General features: G+C 45.3%; 1 protein-coding gene across 1 annotated transcript in view; it reads left to right on the top strand.

Annotated features, from left to right (window-relative positions):
* The window catches only part of ccser1 (coiled-coil serine-rich protein 1), a gene marked incomplete at its 3' end in the record, with an annotated part of 170,535 nt that overhangs the window by 86,463 nt on the left and 57,418 nt on the right, over positions 1 to 26,654 (top strand). The window contains exons 9-10 of the mRNA XM_083645277.1: positions 4,615 to 4,692; positions 11,126 to 11,206. Of these exons, the coding sequence (XP_083501403.1) occupies positions 4,615 to 4,692; positions 11,126 to 11,206 (159 nt within the window). The remainder of the gene's footprint in view (positions 1 to 4,614; positions 4,693 to 11,125; positions 11,207 to 26,654) is intronic.

Raw genomic sequence — 26,654 nt, forward strand, 5'->3', positions numbered from 1 at the left:
CTCGGAACAAGAGTAAAGCCATAAGCATCATACTTAATGATAGTATGTTTCCAAAGCCAACACCTAGTGTCAGTAATGTGGCCCAAGTTCATGAGTATTACACAGCGAAATGCCAGATTAGCCCACCTGAACACCTAAGCGAGCCCCCTTGGCATGGACTATTAGATCTTAACCTCCCGGGTCCGGATCATGATCCCGAAACGTCCCTTTTTACAACTGAGGAGGTTTTAACTGTGCTAAATAGCCTCCCGAACAACAAGGCAAGTGGCTCAGACGGCGTTGTTTATGAAACATTTAAAGCCGCTAAACAGTGGACCTGTCCGGTATTGACCAACATCTTTAATGTCTGCCTGACCAATGGAAAAGTTCCTCAATCTTGGAAAGGAGCATTGATCCATAGAATCCCTAAAAAGGATAACATCCCAGACGACCCGAGTACGTGGAGAGACATTTCCCTTCTGCCAACTATCTACAAACTTTTTATGAAGTGTATACTGAACCGCATCCTTCCGTGGCTGGTGGAGGCGGGTAGGCCTATACTTTCTAAAAAGCAGAAAGCATATATAAACCGCCAAGGTATGAACGAACATGTGTTCAGCCTTAAAACGGGCATTGATGATTTTAAACACGAGTCAACCAAGTTTTATACCGTGTTTTTGGATTTCCGTGATGCCTTTGGCACACTACCTCATAGTGTCATGATTAATTCCCTGGTTGAAATCAACCTGCCAAAAGCATATGTAGACATAGTCAGTGATATATATGCAGGCTCATTCATACAGGTGATATGTGGTGATCAGCTCACTGAACCAATCCCACTCGGAATTGGCATCAAAACCGGGTGCCCTTGGAGTGCTGTAAACTTCATTATCGCCATCAACAGCTGGCTTAAATGGCTCGAACAGTGCGCCCCGCCGGACACGAAATCTCCGAACCCAGTCCAGGGCTACGCTGATGACGTCCTGGTAGCCTCCAGGGAGGAGCGCGTAATCTCCAACATGCTTTTACGCACGGACGCATTTTTGCAGTGGTCTGGACTTGAGGCGAAAAACACCAAATGCGCAGTATTTTATGAACGGCGCAGCGGGGGCAACAGGTGGTACAGGGCCAGACATGACAAACCACCCTCTTTCACCATCATGGGTAAAGAAATGAAAGTTTACGCACGACATGAGGCATATTGCTATCTTGGACATAAATTCAATGTTGCAGGAGAATGGGAGGAGCAGCTGAGTGATATTGTCGCTCAATACTCTACCAGACTGGACATGATCGATACATCCCCTCTACCCATAACCATGAAACTATCAGCAGTGCGCGAGATTGCGCTCTCCAAGGTGCAGCATCTCTTCGCAAACATACACATTCCTAAATGCACTCTGACAGAAATGAACAATAAAACTGTTAATTTGGTACGGAAATGGATGGGCCTCAATACGCACTCAACCAGAGATTTAATTTTTCACAAAAGAAGCGAGGGGGGGTTAGGCATCCCCAATGTTGAATGGATTTATACAGCTACGAGAATAAACCATCTCCTCCGTATGCTAAACAACGATGATCCCGCCGTCAGAGAACAGGCACGAGCTTCACTTCTCCTGGATTTAACAAAGCGCAAAGTCCCACACTCAACAACAGAGGCCAATTTCCTGGGATTCAGGAAAAAGCCCAGTGGGAAACTGGACACGCGCGCCCCGGGGTTTGGAGTGCGCTCTGACTGGCCCGACCTTAACGACATCTGTAACAGTGCTCAAATACACCTGAGCTGGAGCGACGCGAACGCACTGGACCGTGTGGTGGAGGTTGGTGATGCCGTAGTCACTGACACGGGCATTTCTGTGCGGGCGGTGTTGAGCACTGACGAGGACAACACGAAGGTCCTGAATCCCCAGAACTGCAGACGAGACATTATTGAACACCATCAAACCCGCCAGCGGCAACGCTGGACTGGTCTGCGGCTACAAGGAATGCTGGCCTGCCTGCCGTGCGCTGACCATACTGTGTCCCATTCCATCCTACACAACTCAATAATAGATGAATCCATTCTTAAATTCACAATAAAAGCCCGGTTACAAGTTCTGCCCACCAAATACAACCTTGCCCTCTGGTACCCATCACAACATGATTCACACTGTCTACTGCACAATAATCAGCAACCGGAATCAGTTGCGCACATTATGAACAGCTGCCCCGCTTTCAAGGGACTGTATACGGCACGCCACGACCGTATCGTGGATTTGACTGCTAAAGAACTGCGTCGTGCCACTGGACAACACACACAATTCCACATTAACAAAACTGTTCAAATTAACTGGTTTGCCTCATCCCAATCTAACAATACATTTAACAATACTGTTGAAAGCTGTCCAAATACTCCGGATATTGTCATGATCAATGAATCCACCAAGTCTGTTTTAATTTTAGAAATTGGATGTTCCTTTGATTTGTACATGGATACATGCTTCAGTTATAAATGGCTAAAATATCAAACACTTGCAAATGCCATCTCTGCATGTGGGTATAATTGTAAAATTTTAGTCTTGATATTTGGTAGCCTGGGGCATGTTCATAAAATGTGTGTGCGAGGACTCCAACTTGCTGGACTGGCAAAAAAAGCTGCAAAACAGTTGGCCAAGTACTGCTCTGTGTCTGCCATCATTGGCAGTCATTTCATTTGGAAAAGACGTTGTCACTTATACCCATAGAGCCTAATGTTTCTTTTTTTGATCTGCCTATGTCTATAGCCTACAGATAACATTGTGAGCATGATCTTGTATTGTATTGCATTGACTCTTGCTACTATTGGGTTTTGATATACGATTAATGTCTCTAATCGAAAATCCAATAAAGAAATTAAAATGTGTGTGTGTGTGTGTGTGTGTGTGTGTGGTGTGTGTGTGTGTGTGTGTGTGGTGTGTGTGTGTGTGTGCGCGTGTGTATGTGTGCGTGTGTGTGTGTGTGTGTGTGTGTGTGTGTGTGTATGTGTGTGTGCGCGCGTGCGTGTGTATGTGTGTGTGCGCGCGTGCGTGCGTGCTACTGTGTAGCCATTACTCAAACAAAGCCAATAACTGAAGTATCAGCAATAAAAGAGTTAGGTCAGCACATGTATGTTATATTGTAGGTTTTATAACATTGTGGTCATAATGTACAGTCCCTTGTCCCTTGTTGTTGAACTTGTGTGGTCTAGTTGAGGTGTATTCTCTCTCTCTCTCTCTCTCTCTCTCTCTCTCTCTCTCTGTCTCTCTCTCTCTGCTCCCTGTCCATGCAGCTGTCTGTCTCTCACCCTCACTCCACTCTGCATTTCTCTTGACTTATTTCTGTCTGTACTCTTCTTGTCTTGTCTAGTCTCGTAGTAGCCAGCCCTACGTCTGGGGCAGCACTCTTGAAAAGAGTTTAAGGACCACCCCCTAAGACCAAAAAAAGGCGTGACAGACATATGTATTGAGCAACCACGGATCTCCTAAATTGCGCTACATTTTGAAAGATGCACGCAGACAGCCGGACTTCCATTACAGCGTTATGTGTGCTTGTGACCTAGCAAGTTCATTCTTCCAAGAACGGCTAGCAAGAACGTTCTCCCCAAGAACACAAGAACAAGAACGCATTCTTGGTATTGAGAAATGGCCAAGGTCTTGTATGACCTGTCTGCACACATTCCCTGTGAAGTCCTTGGAGACTTTGTGAGTTAGGCCTATACAGTATAAATAAACAAACTTGACTTGGCTTGACTTGACTTGGCTAGACACTCACATCAGAGAGATCATTTAGAGGACGATGGTGTAGCTATAAATGGTTCCCTAAGGTCTCTCTATCTCTCTCTCTCTCTCTGTGTCCTTTAGCTAGATGGCTCCCCATGGTTTCAGACCATCATGCCCTGCCTCAGGCCCTCTCTGTCCTCTCCATCGCTCTATCCGTCCTCTTCTCCTGTCCCCCCACGTCATCTCATTTCCCCCTCAATCTCCTCCCGTCCTCTCACCCCTCTCTCTTCCTCTCCTCCTTTTATGTCCTTGAAGAGTCAGTGACTTTCTGCCTCGCACTGCCTCTCTCTCTCTCTCTCTCTCTCTCGCTCTCCTTCCTCCCTCGCTCTTCTTGCGTCTTACTTGTCCGCCCCTGTGCCTCGCCTCCCTCCTCCCTATAGTAATGTCCGTGGGCAGCACAAGGTCACAGTAAAGTGCTGTGTGCTATGTGCTGCCGTTATAGGTCACAACAAGTTTATCACAGAAATGGAAAGAGTTCGGCTGCATGCACCACATGACAGCTTTATTGCACACGGACACACACAGTAGCAAGAGGCATGGCCGTAAACACGGATAAAACACTCGCAATCACACTCAAACGTGTATGTAGACACGCGCACGAACGCACCCGCACACAGACACACACATATCTCTTATCTACGCACGAACGCACCCGCACACAGACACACATATCTCTTATATGGCCACTTCTCTTAGGCTCTATGACATGTATTGCTTTGGTGGCAGTGTGTGATCCCTTGGATAAACCACTTGTCTGCAGTGTCCTCAGTTTGTGTGTAACATGCTGTGTGTGTGTGTGTGTGTGTGTGTGTGTGTGTGTGTGTGTGTGTGTGTGTGTGTGTGTGTGTGTGTTTAGGATCCAGGCAGAGAGGAGGCCTTGCTGCAACAGCTGAGGGACAAAGATGAGCTGATCCTCCGACTCCAGAACGAACTGGTGAGATTCGCACACACGCACATGCACACGCACACGCACACACACACACACAAACAAACAAACACACTATTATGTATTGTGAGAATATAGCAGCTCTAAGATAGATTCAATGACAGATTTTGTTTTTATCAAGTTTTTTTTTTCTGTTCTTCTCCCATTTTCTCCCCAATAGACTACTTGCACAACTCCACTACTTCCTGAAATGAGTAGGGCATGCTGCGTTCCGATCGGCTAGTAGTTCCCTACGAAGTGGACTGCACAGAGTATTCAGCTATATTACTTAACATGGCTGAATACCCTGTGCAGTCCACTTCGAAGGGGAACTACTAGCTGATCGGAACGCAGCCGTCACAACAACAGTGATCAGGCACACCTGACATTAATCAGTTCATCCAATAGTGTAGGACAGGAAACCAAGATGCCCTACTCATTTCAGGAAGTAGTGGAGTTGTGCAAGTAGTCTATTGTACTTGGCCAATTCCCCCTGCTGTCCCTGTCGTTGCTCCACCCCTCTGCCGATGTGGGGAGAACCGTAGACTAGCACATGCTTCCCCCGACACATGTGCTGTCGCCAGCCCCTCTTTTCAGAAAGATGACGTCACACGCTAATTTGCATATCAATATATATGCAAAAAAAAAAAAAACACGCCTTGGCGTAGCCGTTGTAATCATTGACTGTATGGTTGTAATATTAAGTGCTGACTCTGCACTTAATATCTGCGGGCCAGATTCGGCGTACGCCGTTAGAAATGACAAGTAAACCCTATCCTGCTGCTCTCAGCAGAGAAGTGCTGTTATGTGTTTATCACACAGGCAGAGAGAAGGCGAAAGAGACAAAACCTGCCAGCAGGCGCAACAATTTATAGGCAAAATCCCTCGGGATTCAACACATTAACATTGCTTCCCATGGTCAGGAAAAGTTGCCAGATTTGTCGCTTGTCGCTTTTGAGAAATAAATTCACCAGGGGGGTCTGATAAGTAGCTAAATAGTGACAAAGTCGCCAAGTTGGCAACACTGGCCACCACCAACGTCATGCTCCAGAGGGATTCCCCATCAGGGGGGATTTCTATTCTATGCATTCCTGATGCCCTCCCCTCATCATCGCAGGAGGAGCATCATCATGGAGCCGTACGCCAAACAAACCTGATCATTTCCTTGTTGGGATATTTGGTATAGCAAAACGACACTTATAAAATATCTAGACTTGAATGTAAAATGTATTTGGTTGAGTGTCGAAAAAATCTTCATTTCCCAAGGCCCTTGATGATTTGGCCCCTGGATCATTTACAGAAATGCTTCGTAACAATTTTCATCATTTTCCTTCCACACGTCTCTAATTTGTCACCTGTTGTATCAAAGCGATGTAATGCAGACATGGTGCCAAGTCTGAGCAGGATGACGTGCCAAAGTGATGGCAGTGTTGTGTGAGCAGGATGATGTGCCAAAGTGATGGCAGTGTTGTGTGAGCAGGATGATGTGCCAAAGTGATGGCAGTGTTGTGTGAGCAGGATGATGTGCCAAAGTGATGGCAGTGTTGTGTGAGCAGGATGATGTGCCAAAGTGATGGCAGTGTTGTGTGAGCAGGATGATGTGCCAAAGTGATGGCAGTGTTGTGTGAGCAGGATGATGTGCCAAAGTGATGGCAGTGTTGTGTGAGCAGGATGACGTGCCAAAGTGATGGCAGTGTTGTGTGAGCAGGATGATGTGCCAAAGTGATGGCAGTGTTGTGTGAGCAGGATGACGTGCCAAAGTGATGGCAGTGTTGTGTGAGCAGGATGACGTGCCAAAGTGATGGCAGTGTTGTGTGAGCAGGATGACGTGCCAAAGTGATGGCAGTGTTGTGTGAGCAGGATGACGTGCCAAAGTGATGGCAGTGTTGTGTGAGCAGGTTGACGTGCCAAAGTGATGGCAGTGTTGTGTGAGCAGGATGACGTGCCAAAGTGATGGCAGTGTTGTGTGAGCAGGATGATGTGCCAAAGTGATGGCAGTGTTGTGTGAGCAGGATGACGTGCCAAAGTGATGGCAGTGTTGTGTGAGCAGGATGATGTGCCAAAGTGATGGCAGTGTTGTGTGAGCAGGATGATGTGCCAAAGTGATGGCAGTGTTGTGTGAGCAGGATGATGTGCCAAAGTGATGGCAGTGTTGTGTGAGCAGGATGATGTGCCAAAGTGATGGCAGTGTTGTGTGAGCAGGATGATGTGCCAAAGTGATGGCAGTGTTGTGTGAGCAGGATGACGTGCCAAAGTGATGGCAGTGTTGTGTGAGCAGGATGACGTGCCAAAGTGATGGCAGTGTTGTGTGAGCAGGATGACGTGCTGCCAAAGTGATGGCAGTGTTGTGTGAGCAGGATGATGTGCCAAAGTGATGGCAGTGTTGTGCGAGCAGGATGACGTGCCAAAGTGATGGCAGTGTTGTGTGAGCAGGATGACGTGCCAAAGTGATGGCAGTGTTGTGCGAGCAGGATGACGTGCCAAAGTGATGGCAGTGTTGTGTGAGCAGGATGACGTGCCAAAGTGATGGCAGTGTTGTGTGAGCAGGATGACGTGCCAAAGTGATGGCAGTGTTGTGTGAGCAGGATGATGTGCCAAAGTGATGGCAGTGTTGTGTGAGCAGGATGACGTGCCAAAGTGATGGCAGTGTTGTGTGAGCAGGATGACGTGCCAAAGTGATGGCAGTGTTGTCTGAGCAGGATGACGTGCCAAAGTGATGGCAGTGTTGTGTGAGCAGGATGATGTGCCAAAGTGATGGCAGTGTTGTGTGAGCAGGATGACGTGCCAAAGTGATGGCAGTGTTGTGTGAGCAGGATGACGTGCCAAAGTGATGGCAGTGTTGTGTGAGCAGGATGACGTGCCAAAGTGATGGCAGTGTTGTGTGAGCAGGATGACGTGCCAAAGTGATGGCAGTGTTGTGTGAGCAGGATGACGTGCCAAAGTGATGGCAGTGTTGTGTGAGCAGGATGACGTGCTGCCAAAGTGATGGCAGTGTTGTGTGAGCAGGATGACGTGCTGCCAAAGTGATGGCAGTGTTGTGTGAGCAGGATGACGTGCCAAAGTGATGGCAGTGTTGTGTGAGCAGGATGACGTGCTGCCAAAGTGATGGCAGTGTTGTGAGCAGGATGACGTGCCAAAGTGATGGCAGTGTTGTGTGAGCAGGATGACGTGCCAAAGTGATGGCAGTGTTGTGCGAGCAGGATGACGTGCCAAAGTGATGGCAGTGTTGTGTGAGCAGGATGACGTGCCAAAGTGATGGCAGTGTTGTGTGAGCAGGATGACGTGCCAAAGTGATGGCAGTGTTGTGTGAGCAGGATGATGTGCCAAAGTGATGGCAGTGTTGTCTGAGCAGGATGACGTGCCAAAGTGATGGCAGTGTTGTGTGAGCAGGATGATGGGCCAAAGTGATGGCAGTGTTGTGTGAGCAGGATGACGTGCCAAAGTGATGGCAGTGTTGTGTGAGCAGGATGACGTGCCAAAGTGATGGCAGTGTTGTGTGAGCAGGATGACGTGCCAAAGTGATGGCAGTGTTGTGTGAGCAGGATGACGTGCTGCCAAAGTGATGGCAGTGTTGTGTGAGCAGGATGACGTGCTGCCAAAGTGATGGCAGTGTTGTGTGAGCAGGATGACGTGCTGCCAAAGTGATGGCAGTGTTGTGTGAGCAGGATGACGTGCCAAAGTGATGGCAGTGTTGTGTGAGCAGGATGACGTGCCAAAGTGATGGCAGTGTTGTGTGAGCAGGATGATGTGCCAAAGTGATGGCAGTGTTGTGTGAGCAGGATGATGTGCCAAAGTGATGGCAGTGTTGTGTGAGCAGGATGATGTGCCAAAGTGATGGCAGTGTTGTGTGAGCAGGATGATGTGCCAAAGTGATGGCAGTGTTGTGTGAGCAGGATGATGTGCCAAAGTGATGGCAGTGTTGTGTGAGCAGGATGATGTGCCAAAGTGATGGCAGTGTTGTGTGAGCAGGATGACGTGCCAAAGTGATGGCAGTGTTGTGTGAGCAGGATGACGTGCCAAAGTGATGGCAGTGTTGTGTGAGCAGGATGATGTGCCAAAGTGATGGCAGTGTTGTGTGAGCAGGATGATGTGCCAAAGTGATGGCAGTGTTGTGTGAGCAGGATGATGTGCCAAAGTGATGGCAGTGTTGTGTGAGCAGGATGATGTGCCAAAGTGATGGCAGTGTTGTGTGAGCAGGATGACGTGCTGCCAAAGTGATGGCAGTGTTGTGAGCAGGATGACGTGCCAAAGTGATGGCAGTGTTGTGTGAGCAGGATGATGTGCCAAAGTGATGGCAGTGTTGTGAGAAATGTCAGAGCAGCCCACTGACTTTTGTTTGTTTCATCACATTCTGCCACTTGCATCTCATTATTCTCCCTCTTTTCTCTTGTTTCGCCTCCGTCTCTCTGTCTCCCTCTGTTTCTCCCTATAGCTCGCCTTCATCCTGTCATCCCCCTATACTCTCTCTCTCTCTCTCTCTTTTTCTACCATATGGTGACATAATGTAGCCACCGAATGATGGAGTGTGTTTTTGCCCAGCTCACACATCCATCATTCACACATACGGTATGTGTGTGTGTGTGTGTGTGTGTGTGTGTGTGTGTGTGTGTATATATATATAGTATATATACTGTATATATATACATTAGGGGTGTAACGGTACACATAATCATACTGGTTTTTCGGTACAGGTATATATACATACAGACACACACACACACACACACACACACACACACACACACACACACACACACACACACATTACACACACACACACAAACACCCCTCCCCTCCACACACACACCTGTCTCAAATTTGGCACTTCTCTCTGACAAGGATGTTCTGGCTCCTGCCACCAGCTAGATTTGACTTCTGTGCATATGTGCGTGTTTGTGTGCGTGTGTGTGTGTGTGTGTGCTGTGTATGTGTCTGTGTTGTAACACAAGTCTGTGTCCTTGCTGCACAGCCTTACCTTAATTTTATCCAAACCATATGCCTTTAGAACAAAGGTCACTCTGTCACTGCCTCAAATTTTTGTGCATTTTTCGGGGGTATGTATTTGAGTGTGTGTGTGTGTGTGTGTGTCTGCGCGTGCGTGTGTGCGCGTGTGTTTGCGTGTGTCTAAAGGGAAACTTTGCACACCACACCTATTACCTGAGTTAAAGTGCATCATTTTGAAGGAAAGGGCAGCTCCTAGCCGAGGCGCTCTCCTCTCTGCCTCTGTCTGTAAATCTGCCAGTGAAAACCTATTCATTATCTCCTAGAAGGACCTGCCTGGCCATCACTAGCTGTCAGCTTTTATGAGTTTCCTCCTCTCTCAACCGCTGCACTTTGTTGAACGACCACGCTCCAACTGCAACATTTAGCTGTGGAAAGCCTCCCTGATGTTGCACGTATAGGCGCGTGCGGCGTGACTCATCTAAACACATTTTTAACACAATCTGTCAAGTCACAGTTGCTGGAGTCGGACTGTACCGTACACACTATGATATGAGGCTCACCCGGTTTACGTACAGTCTGTACGTAAACCGGGTGAGGGCTTATTATAAATATTCTTCTTTCACTCTAATAATTTGTCCTCAACCTAAACCATTTCCGTCACCTTGTCTCAGTTTGGTTAATTCATTTTAATTAAGGTTGAAAGATTTCTCAATATTTCATAACCACTGCAACTTTCAACTCATGCCCCCCCCACACCCCGCCCCACCCGCCCCCAATGAGTAGTGTAGCGCAGCATGTCAGGATGATTGGTGACATCGTAAAATGCTCTGGGGAGTGGGGGCTCGCATCCTGACTTTAAAATGATCACCTAGAGGTAATGCAGAGGCAGGTAGGATGGGCAGGTTCCTGGTCAAGGTAAAACTGCTGTATTTTGAAGGAAACGGCCAATGCTCCTCTCTCTCTCTCTCTTTGCCTCCGTCTGTAAATCTGTCAGTGAAAACCTATTAATTATCTCCTAGAAGGACCTGCCTGGCTGGCTGGCCAGCACTTGCTGTCACTGTTTATGAGTTCCTCTCTGCCGGTGCACTTTGTGGAGGGTGCCTGCTCCAATATTTGGCTGTAGAAAAGTTCCCCCTTGCATGTCAGCACTGTTTTATCACCTCTTGGATCTGCAGGAGAGGCGGCGAGGGGAGAGAAAACAATTTTGGTTCGTTTTTATTTTCACATTTATTTATTTAATTTCTTTCTTTCTTTTTTTACAGTTGATGCTTGTTGTTTTCTTTTGATAGCTAAGCATAGAAACAAATGCCAACTATACTTAGTGTTATGCTCGCATAGGCAAGGCATAATTCTCTTGGGAGACCATTTAGTTTTTTGAAGTTGTTTGTTTTTGATTTTATTTATTTATTTATTTATTTATTTATTATTTATTATTTATTTATTTATATTTTATTTTTTGGACACGGCTGATGGGTGTGTGTATTTCTTTTGTGTGCAGGAGAGTGCCAAAGTTGCCCTGAAGATGAAAGACTGCCAAATGACTGACCGCACAACACAGACTGAACACATGGGGCCAGAGGTAATACGCACAAATCACACATACACCTTCTCTCTCTCTCTCTCTCTCGCTCTCTCTCTCTCTCTCTCTCTCTCTCCCTCTCTCTCTCTCTCTCTCTGGGTCGCTCTCTCTTTCTCTCTGTCCCTCACTCACACACACACACTCACACACACATACACACACACACACACACACACACACACACACACACACACACACAGAGCGTGGACAATGCCATGCATCTGTAGGCAGCACTGAATATGCTACTGTAAGTATATAGACAAGGCAGCACTTGAGTCTATACAGTAAATGACAGTGTAAGAAGAATACACATCACTAAAGTAGGATCAGTTCTAAGAAAGATCTTCACTGCAAACCCCAATCCTTTTCTATCCTCCTCTTTTGCTCTCCGCCACCTTCCTTCCTTCCTTCCTTTCTTCTCTTTAAGATGTTCACATTGAACAAAGTCTCTAATCCATCTTACTCTAAATATATCAAATCGCACTGTTTGACAACCATATTGTAGTCCACTACCTGCCCCTTCCCGACCTCCTCCAATTCCCCGAGTGCTGCTCGGAGAGCGCGCTCTGCTGTTTCCTGCGTAACGCCCTCAGTTGACATGGCCTCTTTGGCTTTGCTTGTGGCTGACAGTTTGGGAACGCAGCGGACTTAATGGATGACTGTCTAAAAATGGCTGCGTGTAATAGAAACAGGAGCAGTTTCGGGTCCGTTTCTTTGTTTCCTTTTTTCCCCTTTCCGAGTACTTTTCATATCCACTGCTGCCCACAAAGTTCTGTTATCTTTTTTTTATATCCCACTGTGCATAAAGTTGTTCAAGGGCTAAATCTGCAAAAGTCATTGTGTGTGCACGTGCATCCATAACAACACACAGGCAAGCACGTACACACACGTACACACACGCATACGCACGTACATACACACACACACACACAGACACATACACACATGCACACATGCACGCACGCACACCGCACACACACACACGCACACGCACACGCACGCACACACACACACACACACACACTCAAACACAGGTTTGAATTTACCTTCAAAACATCCAAGTATTGCCTGTTCATGGAATAGTATTGAAAGTTTATCTAATGCCCCTGTGTGTATGGAAACAGATTATAAATCAAATTGCTTTGCTGTATTTATACGTTGCTCTTGGTATCAAATGTTGGGGGTTGGGGATACTGATCTAGTGTGGTACCAACCCAAGATCAGATGTTTGCATGAGTAGCAGTAGTGCACCTCTGCCCACACTGTTTCTGTAAAAGTACACGCTATCAGATTTCACATTTCAAGTACAGCTACCTGTTACAAGTTATCAGGTGAAAACACATTTAGCTATGTGTATATTAGTATGTGTTGTGCCTATGATACACTAGACAACTTTGAAAATCTCACATATTATGAAAAGACTGGAGAAGATACATTACCCAGCTGGTTCCTGAAGATTTTTTATGACGACTGAAAAACTGGAGGTTATACACTACACAACTCCCTCAGACGAGAGACCACACACTGCATGACTTGTCACAGCAGCTGACCCCAACTGAACCCAGCAAACTCACGCTAATTTATTACTGCATGACTCACTACGGGTTAAAATTGACTTTCCAAAGGCACAACATTATGTTTATTTAAACAGGTTTGTCTGCGAATGTTTTCTTTATTTCCTCTTTGTTTACTTGCGGTATTTTGGATCACACAACAACAACAAAAACATGTTGCAAAGGTACTTTCATTTTGAAAGTTGTAATGGGAAGTTTCCGTTTTATTCTGGCTGACTTGATAACTGTGAGCAAACAGCTTTAGCGTGCTGTCTTTGATCTCCTCCTTGGTTTCAGAAATATGTATTGTATGAAGAATGACTAGCTATTTGACTGCTTTTGCCTCATTGCCTCATAGTTTTTCGTTGGATATTGACGGGATCCTATCCATGTGAGTTGTTGATGGTTGTTGATGAGTTTACACTACGTGACTGTGTCCAGAATCGGCTTGAAAATTCAAACATGTTTGATATAATCGTAGTGGCTCCGACTGGCGTCTGGAGGGAGTATACACTTGACGATCAGAGTCTGTACCCATCATACACCAACAAGATTTTGGTGCCGGCTGGCAAAACAACTGCAGACTAGAGTCAACAAAGACAGACTGTGCCCAACTGGAGATCCTGTGTAAAATCGGGATAAATATCTAGGCATTAGTGTCAAGGGCCAAGATGGACAATTTCTCCCTCTGCTGCCAACTCTTCTAGTCTGTCATGCTTATGATGGTTATTGTTTAAGTTCTATGGACATTTATATACCTGTCAGTCACACTCCATCTACCTCTTAGAGAGAGAGGGAGCTAGAGAGAGAAAGAGACAGAGAGAGAGAGATAATTATTTTTTATCCATTTTTATCCTGCGCTCAAAAGTCCTCTCTCTCTCTCTCTCTCTCTCTCTCTCTCTCTCTCTCTCTCTCTCTCTCTCTCTCTCTCTCTCGCTGTCACACATGCACACACAGCCTAAGATATCTCTATTATCTCCGGCTAATGCACTTTACATTCTACATAGCAACTATGCAATTATGTGAGTGCATTTCAATGTTGATTGAAACAGACTCACATAATTGCACGTTTGTTAGTTCGAGGGTTAATGTGTACGTGTTTGTGCACCCCGTGTTTCTCATTGTCTGTGTCTGCATACACATGTGTGTGTGTGTTTGAGAGAGAGAGAGAGCGAGAGAGAGAGAGAGAGAGAGAGAGAGAGAGAGAGAGAGAGAGAGAGAGAGAGAGAGAGAGAGAGAGAGAGTGCAGTAGCCATTAGTCCTGGCCTTCGATAATGCCACCAATAAATGTGGTGTTGAAAGTGTCAAATAGGTTTGTGACTCAGAGAGTATAATTCACTCATTATTGTGGCTGTGAGAGTTTGTGTTGTTGTGTTGTCGTGCCTCAAATGACATAAGTCACACATTAATAAAGCCATTAGCAGAGCATGTATTTACGGTAGTTGAATATTACTTTTTTGGCTGAGTTAGTCAATTACTCGTCCAGATGTTTCCCCCCTATTCTGTGGTGTGTCGGCTGCGGGTGTTAAGCCGCCTACAGACTGTACGATTTTAGCAATCTTATATGTTTATTTCAGGCCACACACTGTGCGACGTTGGATCTAATAAACTTGGGTACGACGTCAGGTTTGATGTGTATAGACAATCAATGAACGCGTGCCACAGTTGTCTGTGGTAGAGATGTCAACAATGCACTGACAAAGAATGGAGTCCTTGCAAAGTGGAATTTATGTGTCTGGAAAAACATCCGAGGAGGAGGAGAATGTGGACCCGCTCGTGGCTCGGGAACAGAGACCAGCACGGGATGTCAATTTAGCGAGAGAGCTTGAGGTAACCGTCAACTATTTCTTAGCCTCCTCTACTAGCATTAGCGTCTATATACTGATCATGCAGCATTTCTATTGGTTGTTATCAGACATCGTCGTAGCTGTCACCCTACATTTCTGACAGTGTTAGAATTCATCCTAGGGCTAGGCTATCTTTGGTCACAAGACTGTGACAACGGCCGTCTTTCAACCTATCTCACTGCGTGACGCAAGACAAGCGTTTTTGTAGCCACGACCAAAGATAAAGTTTTTCACGCTGGTCATCTTTCCTCTGGGACAGCCCAAAATCGCCCAGTCTGTCAAAGGCTTTAGAGTTGAGTATGGGGCTTTGCTTGAAGCCTTTTAAACATTTTAATTGGTTTCTTCCTTCAGTTCTATTTTTCTCTGGCAATCTGATTAATTTAAATTAATTTCGTTTAAACTAATTTCACAGAGAAAATCACCTCGCTTTCTACTTTGTCTCACCAGGAAAGTGGCGAGGAAGATGCCCTGTCGCTGCAGCGAGGAGGGATTTGATCTTTGAAAAGTCACCCAATTATATTGGCTGTCTAATCTGGAACGGTGTGATTAATCGGCTGGTAAATCACTTGAATTCAAGCTGTGCCAGTAAGTGTCTCGTCTACCCAGCAGGTGGAGCGACGTAATCAAGACACATCTCAGCAAACCAGACCTGTAATTGCTCCACTCAAAAGGGGTGGTGGCTCCACTCGAAACATCCATCGAACCTCTTCATTACCACCTCAGAGTTACTGGCTATATTGGCGTAGCTTCCCAAACTCTTTCGCTTCAAAGTCCCACGCTGATTCTTCCTATACAGAAGTACAGTACTACACACGTCTGGCCACTGCTCACTCCGTACGGCATTGGCACCTATTATAAGCCCAGTACCTCTCTATCTAGTCCTCCATATGCTCAGGCCCGTTGCGTAGATGGGCTGTTAATTAGTGGAGCAGCTGGCTGCCCGCTAGCAAGCTAGGCTAACAGCACAGGTGACTTAACTCAGCAGTAGCTTACAGCATGAGCGACCTGATTTTTAGCCCACCCCACCCCAGTGAGATGCTGCGGTGTGGAGCAGGCTTATATAGGTTAGCTACCCCAGTGCATCGAGGACAGTCAGCTAGCAGCAGAAAGTGTGTCTACAAGTGGGGCAGCTATTTCTACTGCGTCTGCCACTTCACGAGGTCTCTCTTCCGCTCTTTCTCTCTCTCCCTCTTTCCCACTCTCGTTTCTGGAACGTCCTCCTTCCTTTTTGCGTCCCCTTGCCCTCCTCCTCCTCCTCCTCTTCCTCCAGGTTTTTTTCTTTGGCTGCTCGAAGTGCAGACATTGGCATTCAGAGGTCTCTCCTCTCCGCTCCTCGCCTCTCCTCTCACCCAGGCCTCTAGGAACTCACCAGGGACTCTTCTGCCCTGGTTTCCCCACCGTCGGACACTCTGTCCTGCGCACAGTTCCTGACTCCCACACTCCTTCCCAGGCAACTACGACTTTGGAGCGAACTCTCCTCAAAGTCCCTCTTATTTGAGTTTCACAGGGCTGCCTCGTGCCTTGCTCAGTAACGGGGAAGGGCAAGGTTATTTTGATTCCTGGAGTACATGTCACTCGCTCTTCAGCAGTCGCGCTCTGTCCTTGAGTGATTTCTCGCATTGATTTCATGTCCGGGTTAAATTTTGAGCTACGTAGGTTTCAGCAGCAGTCATTGTCTCATGATAGCGACAGCTGATTGTGGAATTTATCGTCTGTTTGTGGGCTATGACATTTCAATGGAGAGACCGAAATAGTTCATGTAGATTCTCTGTTTCTGTCTTTTCTCCATCTCATATAGAATGAGATGTGAAGGATTGACCACTTTTTTGCATAGGATTCCTTCTTCCCTCTTACCAATTATAACCCCCCCCCCCCCCCCCCATTTTGTCTAGATAGGTTATTGTGTATAAAGAATGACACACAGAAACAAAAGCCAGGTCTGTGGCACTATTGCCTTACAGCAAGAAGGTCCCGGGTTCGAACCCCAGTCCGTCCCAGGTCCTTTCTGTGTGGAGTTTGCATGTTCTCCCTCGTGTTCATGTGGGTGTCCTCCGGGTGCTCCCGTTTCCTCCCACCACCAAAATGTGTTAGGGTTCATACTCCTGTCGGTGCCCCTGACCAAGGCACTGGCAAAAGAACTGGAGTTGGTCCCCGGGCGATGCACTGTGGCTGCCAACTGCTCCTAGTTGTAGGAAGGTTCCTAGTAGAGGATGGGTCAAATGCAGAGGATGAATTTCCCCATGGGGATAAAGAAAGGACAACTTAACTTAACTGTATGTAAATGGTTTTTGGGTGGTCAGTGGTGGGGGAAACCTACAGTAGGCCTAGTCAGTTTACCCCCCGTTTGTCCATATCTCTCTCTCTCTCTCTCTCTCTCTCTCTCTCTCTCTCTCTCTCTCTCTCTCTCTCTCTCTCTCTCTCTCTCTCTCTCTCTCTCTCTCTCTCACACACACACACACACACACACACACACCATATGATTCTCTGACGACAACCGGTACACATCAGAGAACTAGACAGAAGACAGGAGACATTTAATGTAGGTGTGCGTGAGAGATTAACCAGTTGGAATCTGAGGTGAGTTTGGTATGGAACACAAATATGCTATATCCAGCTGTTTACCATTATGCTTGTGGAGGACGATCTTCCCAAGTTGTCTAACAAACTCAAGAAAGCGAAAGAGTACACTTCCTACCCAGAGACCAAATTAGCTGAAAGACAACTCCCGTGCAGTTTTAATTGTGCATGGTCCCTGTAAAAAAATAAACAATAAAACAGTCAAGTAAGTATCCTCACTCACAGTTTGAGATGCACTGTGTGGTTGACGTCAATTAAGACACACAGCTGTTCATTTTCCCATCTGTTTCAACTGGCTCTGTATTCTAGACAGTTGTGCTGTTTTGGACGTGATGTGTTGCAGTGGATATTGTGGCTTGCCAGTCGTTCCCATCGGCCAAGTCAACATACATCCCATGTATAATCAGCAAGCTATTCAACTTCCTATCCATGTGTTGGAATTGTACTTTGGCCGTTAGATCAGGGGTGTCAGACTCATATTAGGTAGAGGGCCGGATTTGTTCAACTGAGACCTCATGGGGGCCGGATTTTTTTTTTTACTAAAATCAATTCGACTCATTTACCCATTTACTTCACAAAATAAATACTGCTCTTTCCATTTCTCTTGAAACTGCCTGCATTCCATGTCAACCTTTCTCTTTTTCGACAGCATCTTGTTCAGGGGCGGACTGGGATCATAATTGGCTACATGCACAACTTTTTTACTTCCTGAAATTAGTACAGCTTCTTTATTTCCTGTCCTACACTATTGGATGAACTGATTAATCAGGTGTGCCTGATCATTGTTGTGACTGCAGCACACCTGACATTAATCAGTTCATCCAATAGTGATGACAGGAAATAAAGAAGCTGTACTAATTTCAGGAAGTAGTGGAGTTGTGCATGTAGCCCATTCAGGCCGGGCATTAGATACCAAGCAGGCCAGGCCGATACGGGCCGACGTGCGTGCCGGCGTCCGAAAAATTTGGGCCGTTTAAAGCTCAATTTGGGCCGTTTGAAGCCAGATTTGGGCCGTTTGAAGCCCAATTTGGGTCAAGTCCAATTTTACAATGAGATGCACCCACTTTAACCCTGAATAAAGTAATAAAACCACTAGTAAACCAGTAGGCGGCGCCTGGCCTGCTGTTCAGTGAGTGGCCTGACTGCGGGCACAATTTTTTTTTTTTTTTTTTTTTTTGCAGGCCAGGCCAGGCCAGGCCAGGCCACCGGGCATTTGCCCGACGTGCCCAATTATGCAGTCCGCGCCTGATCTTGTTGATTCTTTTGTTTTTTGGTAGGTAGCTGAATGCGCGATTCAATTCCAGCGTGGCATCATGGCGGCTTTGTTTACACCTGATGACCTACTGACATACTTCCTTGTAGTGCAGGTTAATTAACTTATGAATGAACTCTTAGCTTGCTTATTAGCCACACGTAGTTCATGATAATGGGGTGCGAATTTAATAATAATATATATATATATTTTTTTAATATTCCAAAACATCTCGCGGGCCGGATGAAACCTGCCCGCGGGCCGTATCTCTGACATCCCTGCGTTAGATGTTCTGTTAAATGCATCGTGGAATACACAGGGATGCACAAGAACACGTTTTGAGAAAGACCCAATGTCTAGATGCTGGTATTTTGGGCCACAATTAGATTATGAAAAGATTATGAAAGTGTAGATTGTAAGCTTTCAAATGATGTCATGCATTGAAATCTGAAAAAACATTGAAGAAGATAATGCTGATTTTAATGTTCGTATTCCTAATATAAAAGGAATTTCCGCACACTTGAATCTGTACAGATTTCACATACAAATATAAAAGGAATTTCCGCACACTTGAATGTTCGTATTCCTAAAAGCAACATTCAGAGAAAATCGTGCTGAAAGTTGGTGAACAAGCTTGGTTTGCCCTGAACAGGCTTAGTTTGCTAACGCATGATAAGTATTTAGGGATCCTCAAACTGTTGTTTGTTATGTGGGATGGGTGCTTCAAAACCTAAACTTGGGTATTAAGGGAAAAAATGAAAAACACATTAAAAAGAAATACAGTACTCAATTCTGCCCGACTTGCATTCTGTAATTCATGGAATTTGCAACCCTAAGACAAAAGAAGGACCCATTTAATCCAACATTGGTAGAAGCACAAACCTCTATGAAAAATGCCCAAATCAGCAAGTAAAAAAACTGGCCAGGCAAAAGGCTGCGCTCCTGAAACCTTCCCGGTGGGCTTTGAAGCCATGTGGAGGACGGAACAAAACTGGATCAGAACAACAACCAAGCTATTGATTTCTCTCTGTATTCTGGAGATGCTTTTGTCTGCAGTTATTGATCCAGAGGGTCTCAGGGGGAAAGCGGCCATTGGCAGAGCCTGCTTCTACACGACAACTAACATTGTTATGTGCTGCATGCTACAGTGTGGTGACACAGATCATGTGAGCATGTGTCAAGACAGAAAACACACTTGATGAAGGCTGCTTGTTGGATCTTGATATAGTTAGCAGAGGCCGGGGAAGCCTGCATCAATATGTATGATGACATAGATCATATGAACCTGCGTCATCAGTGCTTTCCATGCCTGGGCTAATTTAATTGGGTGGAGGCGGGGGCGGGGTTGGTCCATTGCTGATAGTGACTATGTAGGTCTCCAACTCCTATTCCTGTAAACTAGATCATTTTGTACAGCCGCAGTCCGTACTGAGTAATGAGAGAGAGAGAGGCAGTTTTCTTCTGTCCTACTTTCTTTAACCGCTCTCACTCCTTTCTTCCGGTTTCCTGTGTCCTTCCATAAAAAATGCCCTTGCTTTTCCTCGCTCAATTTTTCCACATATCCTTCAATCTCTTCCACCCTCTGACCTCTCTCTCTGTCTTATTGCTTCTCGGCCACCATTTTTTCCCTCTTCCTCCCCGTCATATTTCCTCCTCCTCCAGCCACATCTTTCCTCTCATGCCCGCTGTCCTTCCCTCCTTCCTTTTCTTTCTCTCCCTCATCTATTTTCCTCCACCTTTCTTGTGCATTCTTTGATAGCCTTTCATTCTCATCTGCCACTTCCTCATCTTTATGGTCAGCCTTTCACCTGCATTCCATTCACATTCACTCTCCCTCCCTCTCTCTCTCTCTCTCTCCCTCCCTCCCTCCTTCTCTCCCACATCTCCTTTTATTACCAACCGCTCTTTCACCCTTCTTTGCCCCTCCCTGTCATCTCTCACTGCTGGCGCTCCATCACTCCGTTCCTCTCTAAAGGTCTTTTCAGACAAAACGCGAATAATTTGTGCGAATAAATCGTATGGCGGCAATTAAGAAACCGAACCCATTTATCTCTATGAGCCCTATCCACACCAAATCAGAAACGTCCATATTTCGTGGTGCAGATTTTATTTTTTTCGACGGCTGTTTCGATTTCCTGTGGATTTCGGACGCTGATAAAAAACATGCAAAACCAATCAAATATAGTGTCGGCAACGATACAGCGGCGACTAGATATGCTGCTACATGGGCTGGTAATATGTCTGTACGTATTGGTAACCCTATGACCTAGGATGAAATTACCCCAAGTGCTTCCCTCTTCAGTTACAAAACACTATAGCTCCATTTAGTGTCCTCTAGAGCAGAGGTTCTCAAATGTTTTTCAGCCAAGGACCCCCTACAAGATGGAAAATATACCGGGGACCCCTTCATTCTGATTTGTGATTTTGGGCTAAGCTTAATTGTTTCCACGGTAACGTGCTTGACTTTTAAATTGATAGGTTTGTTAGATTAGAATGTAATCCATGAACCACTTGAGATTTAAAGCATACAATATTTTTGGTGAACTACCACAAAGCTTTTGCAAAAAAAAAAGTTTTTCGTTTTATTTTCCTGAAAATTTTTCGCGGACCCTCTGGCAAAGTGCCACGGACCCCTGGCGGTCCCCGGACCCCCATTTGAGAACCACTGCTCTAGAGAGAGAGAGTGGCATCAGCGGAGGACCAAAATACGTGACTCATTAGCCAATGAACAGCCAGGAAAGGGTATCGCGCTACTTCTACGCTTACTTTTTAATGCTAAATTAAAGCTGATAATGTACAATTTGATTCAAGGAAAAAAAAAAAAATTCAAAGTACAACACAAACTGTCCATTTTGCTGCAACTCGACAGTGCTGCTTAATCCAGGACCTTACTTCCTGGAACTCTTGAGAGTAAAAAACTGGTCCATTGGAGTGAATGGCTGGACATCTATATATATATATATCTTCTATATACACGGCTCTGGCTCCATTATCCCCCTCAAATGACAAACCAACCGGCGCTCAGCTCTCCAAATGTGCACCGCTTGGAAGAGCTGTCCAGGCTGGCGGGAGGAGATCCGGAGAAAGACTCCTCTCCACCTGGCAAGGCAGAGGCGAGTAGGTTCCCGGAGCCCCTGCTGGCCAGTGTGATACGGTTACCATTCCCCCGACCTGCTGCCATCTGCCTTCTCCCCAGTTCCACGGACCACGTCACTGCTGCTGCTCAGCCACTATACTCCCTGTCACAAGGTGGCAGACTTTTTAATTTCCGGTGGAATCCTCAGAATGCATGAACTACTTCCTTCCCTGACTATTGGTGCTTTCACAAATATTATTTACACAATGATGTTTTTGATAAATAATCATCAGTAAATGTCGATATAACGATTAAGTGGGTAAAGGCAAATAATAGAACAGCTAGAACAGTCTGGTCATTTCAGAAAATGTCATCACTTTACTGTAATGCAGCCGGGAAAAGACGATAGCCAAAATCTAAGCTGATAGCTAGTCTCATATCACAATATTGCCCAGCCCTACTCTCAACCCTGCCTCTTCTTCTTGGGGCGGCTGTAGCTCAGGAGGTAGAGCGGGTCATCCACTAATCACTTTGGATAAAAGAGGTCGGTGGTTCGATCCCCGCCTCCTCCAGTCTGCATCTCGAAGTGTCCTTGGGCAAGATACTGAACCCCAAATTGCTCCCGATGGTGTGCCAGCACCCTGTGTGGGAGCTTGGCACCATCAGTGTGTGAGCGTCTGTGTGAATGCGTGAATGTACTTGAAAAGCGCTTTACTGTATAAATGCAGGCCATTTGCTATTTTGCAGGCCATTCTTTATTCTACTCTACTCTACTCTGGGCTAGCAATGGGCTGATGACTTGAGACCTGGGTCCAGGCCACAGCTCCTGACCATAACTTGTACTCCGTACACTGTGTGTGTGTGTGTGTGTGTGAGATGACCGGCATTTCCCCCCAATTTACTCTTTCTACTGCTGCAGAGCTGTGTGTGTCTGTGTGTGACTCGTGCATGCGTGTGTGTCTCACCCATAACTCTCATTGCGGACATAGCAATCATACCGCAGAGAGAGGGGGGTTGAGTTGTCATGCTTTTAAGGGCGCGCGTGTGTGTGTGTGTGTGTGTGTGTGTGTGTGTGTGTGTGTGTTCATGTGGACCTGTCGGAGAGGGGGTGAGCAAGCCAAGGAGATGGACAGATAGATAGATATCTATAGAGAGAGTAAGATGCTATTAAGGTCTTGTTCAGGGGAATAGGGTATTTTATTGTAGTTTTACTGAGACCATCAACTTTTACTGTTGGAGACCTCGTTCCATCTGCCTTCTATGAGGTGTGTGCGTGTGTGTGTGTGTGCGCGCGTGTGTGTGTGCGTGTGTGTGCGTGTGCATGTGTGCGGTTGGGTGGTAGGTGTGTGTGACTCCACCCCCCCATGGAACTAGGTGCTTGTGTCTGAGAGAAAGTGTGTGAGAGCAAGAGACAGAGAGGTTGTTGAAGACCATAAAATCAGGGGAATTGCTTTGGAATGGGTTTGTGAGATATGGTAATATGGTAATCAATGTACCTAATGTTTTAATGTTGGAATATTATAAGAATGGTGTACTGTTGGACAAGAGTTAGTAGTGGTTTTCGTACCATAAGTTCGCGATAAGTTTGTCGGACTCGGTGCAGCTCAGTACTTATTTGAATAGTTAAAAATCTTTAAGACCTCGTACAAACTGCAGGTGCTTTTTTCAGGTTGCTGCGGGCTGATGCACGAGTCATTTTCTAGGTTGTCAGATGTAGGACATAGCATTTACTTTGAACTAGATGTTTTCATGGCGATTTTGAAAACTGCTCACTGCAATATAACCCCAACATAAGACTTCACAAACGGCATCGTGGGACGACGGTAACATGTTAAAATTCTTCTAACACCCTCATTCATGCGCAACGCTTATTTTCTGTACTGTACTATACATTTACTCACCGGCAATAATGTCATTTCATGCACCACTTTGGTTTGCAGGGCAAGGCTTGTATTTGTACATTGCTTATTACTGTAAGCACGGAGCCATCAACTGAAGTTTCATCAATACTGTTCATTAAATAATTATGCTACCGTATGATAAAGTAGCAACATTTAAAGACAGTGGGGTTGAGCAATGTTCAGTTAAAGCCCGAAACGCACTGGGAGCGAAACTTGTAGGCAGGCACAATGATGACCGATGAAAAAAAGTTGTTATACCGTAGTTCTCAGAGAGCTTTGGTCGCTGCTGGAACCTCATTTGACGCTCCAAAGTCGAAACCGGTTCGGAGTACGGCCGTCAAGGCAGTTTGACGCGCGTCAGAACACTCTTGGTGCGTGTTCGGCCGTTTAAAACAATGGGTGGACTTCAAAACGCTAGCGTCTTAAGACTACTAATTCTCTTACCAGTTCTTAAGTATAAGAACCTAGTCATATACCATGAGAACAAACAATGACTATGGGTGGCCATAAAAGGTGACCATAAAAGGAAATATTGTCACAAAATGATGTAAGGGTGACATTAGCATAACAAAACAAACATTCATTGAATTCATTAGATGAATAATACCACAGGCTTGAACATCCACTAGGTGAGCAATTGCTGAGTAAATTGAGGCCAAATGGAAAAGATCAATGGATAAATAATAATACTGCTTGCTCATTATAGTCTGCTCAGCAAAATTCAGAAACCATATTGGACTCTCCACAATAAATGAATGCTACAATAGCATAATGAGATTGAGGACAAATTATCTTTTAAATGCAAGCTCATATAAATACATTCGTTTTCACTTGTGTCTTGAAAGAGGAGCTTACTAATCATATTTCCTCATGCAGGTTATTTCACAGTTTAGGAAAACATTCCTAAAGTAAAACATGTAATAATTCCTGTTGCTATATAAGCATTTATTATTAGTCTAGTATTTGTAGTAGTTGTACTAGTAGTAGTAGTACTGTAGTAGTAACATGTATTCATTGCCTGAATGCAGGCAATATTTGAGGTTACTTTATGGATGCCTGGAAATGTACCAAAGTGAAGTATCACTTTCTAAAATCGTCTAACAACAATCCCTCTTTGTCTCCGCCCTCTTTTTCCTTATTTGGTTGCTTCGTACGTCAACGTGTGTTCTGTTTCCAGGGCAGCAAGGCGCACGGGAGCGCCGCTGTGTCATCAAGGAGACCACTGAGTGAGTGTCTCTGTTCCCATGTCACCTGACTGGACATGGCTGTGTCTTGTAGTGGTGGTCTGCATTTAAATGTACTGTACTATATGGGAGAGCAGGGGTTCTTTGTATTAAGGCTTGATTGAACTAAATGATATGGCTCTCCAAGCGGATTGCACCCTTATCTGCAATTGTTTTACTTCACAGATCAGCTAAGACTTGAATTGTTTTTTGATTGTTTTTGAGCTATTAAATTCCGTTTTGATATGGTTCCCATTGGATTCAACAATAGACCCTTTTCACGGGGGCCATTTTGTGTCGAAAAGGCAGGGTAAACACAGGTGCAAGCAACACACTAATGAGGGTTGTTTCCAACTACCAATCATCAAAGATGGAAACCCTCATGAGTGTTTTACTTGCACCTGTGTTTATCCTGCCTTTTCGACACAAAATGGCCCCCGTGAGAAGGGTCTATAAACTAAGACTTAGCGTAATCCATGTCAGTGAAACAAGCTCTTTAAAGTTCTGATTTTGTAAACACAAAGGGCATCAATAATCAAGTTAACATACAGTATAAATGTAATGGTACCATGACCTCTGTGAACGGTCAGATCTGATTGGCTTAAACTCAAAAGGACAGTTTCATAAAACCCATGGCTGATGATGTGAAGTGGAATGATGGTGGTTGGCTAAGGTGAGCCAGGTCAAGTATAAATCAAGTCCTTGTATGGAGAGCCTCTGAGGTAGAGAATGCTACTTGCACTGCCTGGTCCTGTAGTTGAGAATGCTGCCTACCTGTCTAGTGTCTACTGTATACATATCCCAAACCAAGGGAATGGTGACCCAAAGGTATCTTAGCACCAAGATCATCTCTGTTCTGGTTTACTTAAGTCAATGGAACAGAAAAGCTCTGTTGTATTTGGAAGTCAGTGTAATAAAGTTGATCTTTCCTCTATTTTAAGCTAACAGAAAAAGGTCATCTCTGTTCTAGCATAAATCAAAAGTACATAAAGTCATTTATGTTATATTGTAATTCAGTGGTGCAGATCATTTCTCTTATAATGGCAATGCTAATCTTAAAGTGATCTTGAGATGATGTATTTGGAAAGCCCCAGCCAAATATTGAAAAAGGTACGGTCGATCTTGCCGTGCACATGATGCTCTTCAGTCAGAGGCCATTCAAGCATCTGACAAATTAAATCCAGCATACCTCGAGGATTAGACCACATTTGAAAGGACTAAAGGTGGATATTTATTTCACCTTGGTGTGCTACCGATTATTTTGAGAATGTACTGCCCTGTCTTGTAACGAGAGGAGGATGCTACCTGGCATTCTACTAACCAACCAACCAATCAGGCCTGGCTAAATGACGTGGTCACCATGATTTCAAAGGTGCACTTTATTTTTGCCTCCTTTTCTTGAAAGGGTTTCACTTTGGAAACTGTATCCACTGCCTGGCAAGTTGAATACATTTACGGTATATGTTATAAATGCATATACTCTACAGTCTACATCATCTTAGATGGCTATTTTCCACTGAGCGTCATGATGAGCCTGTCCTGATTTCACAATCAAGTTCTGAAAATCAAAATGAGATCAGGCAGGATTTGGGAGAATGGGTGAAAAGCTTGCATCTACAGTAAAAGATGAAGTTCTTTTAGTTTTATTAGGATAAGCTAAACTAGGGGCTTTATGAATTTTCCCAAAGTGAAAACGCCTGAAGGGAGAGAAGCTGAACAAAGTGTATTTTTTTCTCATGTGTATTCCCTGCTTACCTATTATATCTACCTACCGGCACTTTACTGAACGTACTGCAGTCAAGCATGGTTTAGGATTCAGAGCACCAGCGTGTGAATGCAGTGACCCACCCTTCCTATTCCTGTACACGTGTGACCTTTAGCCCTGCCTGTCATTGCACTATGAACTTTAACCCTACCTGTCACTGCACTACAGTATATGGCCCCCTTTTATTGACCCCCTTGACCTGTGATCTTATCCAGACATGGCTCAACCCCCCCACCCTGCACACACACTAACAT

Source organism: Poromitra crassiceps (genome assembly GCF_964638095.1).
Source record: "Poromitra crassiceps genome assembly, chromosome: 10".
Classification (NCBI taxonomy): Eukaryota; Metazoa; Chordata; class Actinopteri; order Beryciformes; family Melamphaidae; genus Poromitra; species Poromitra crassiceps.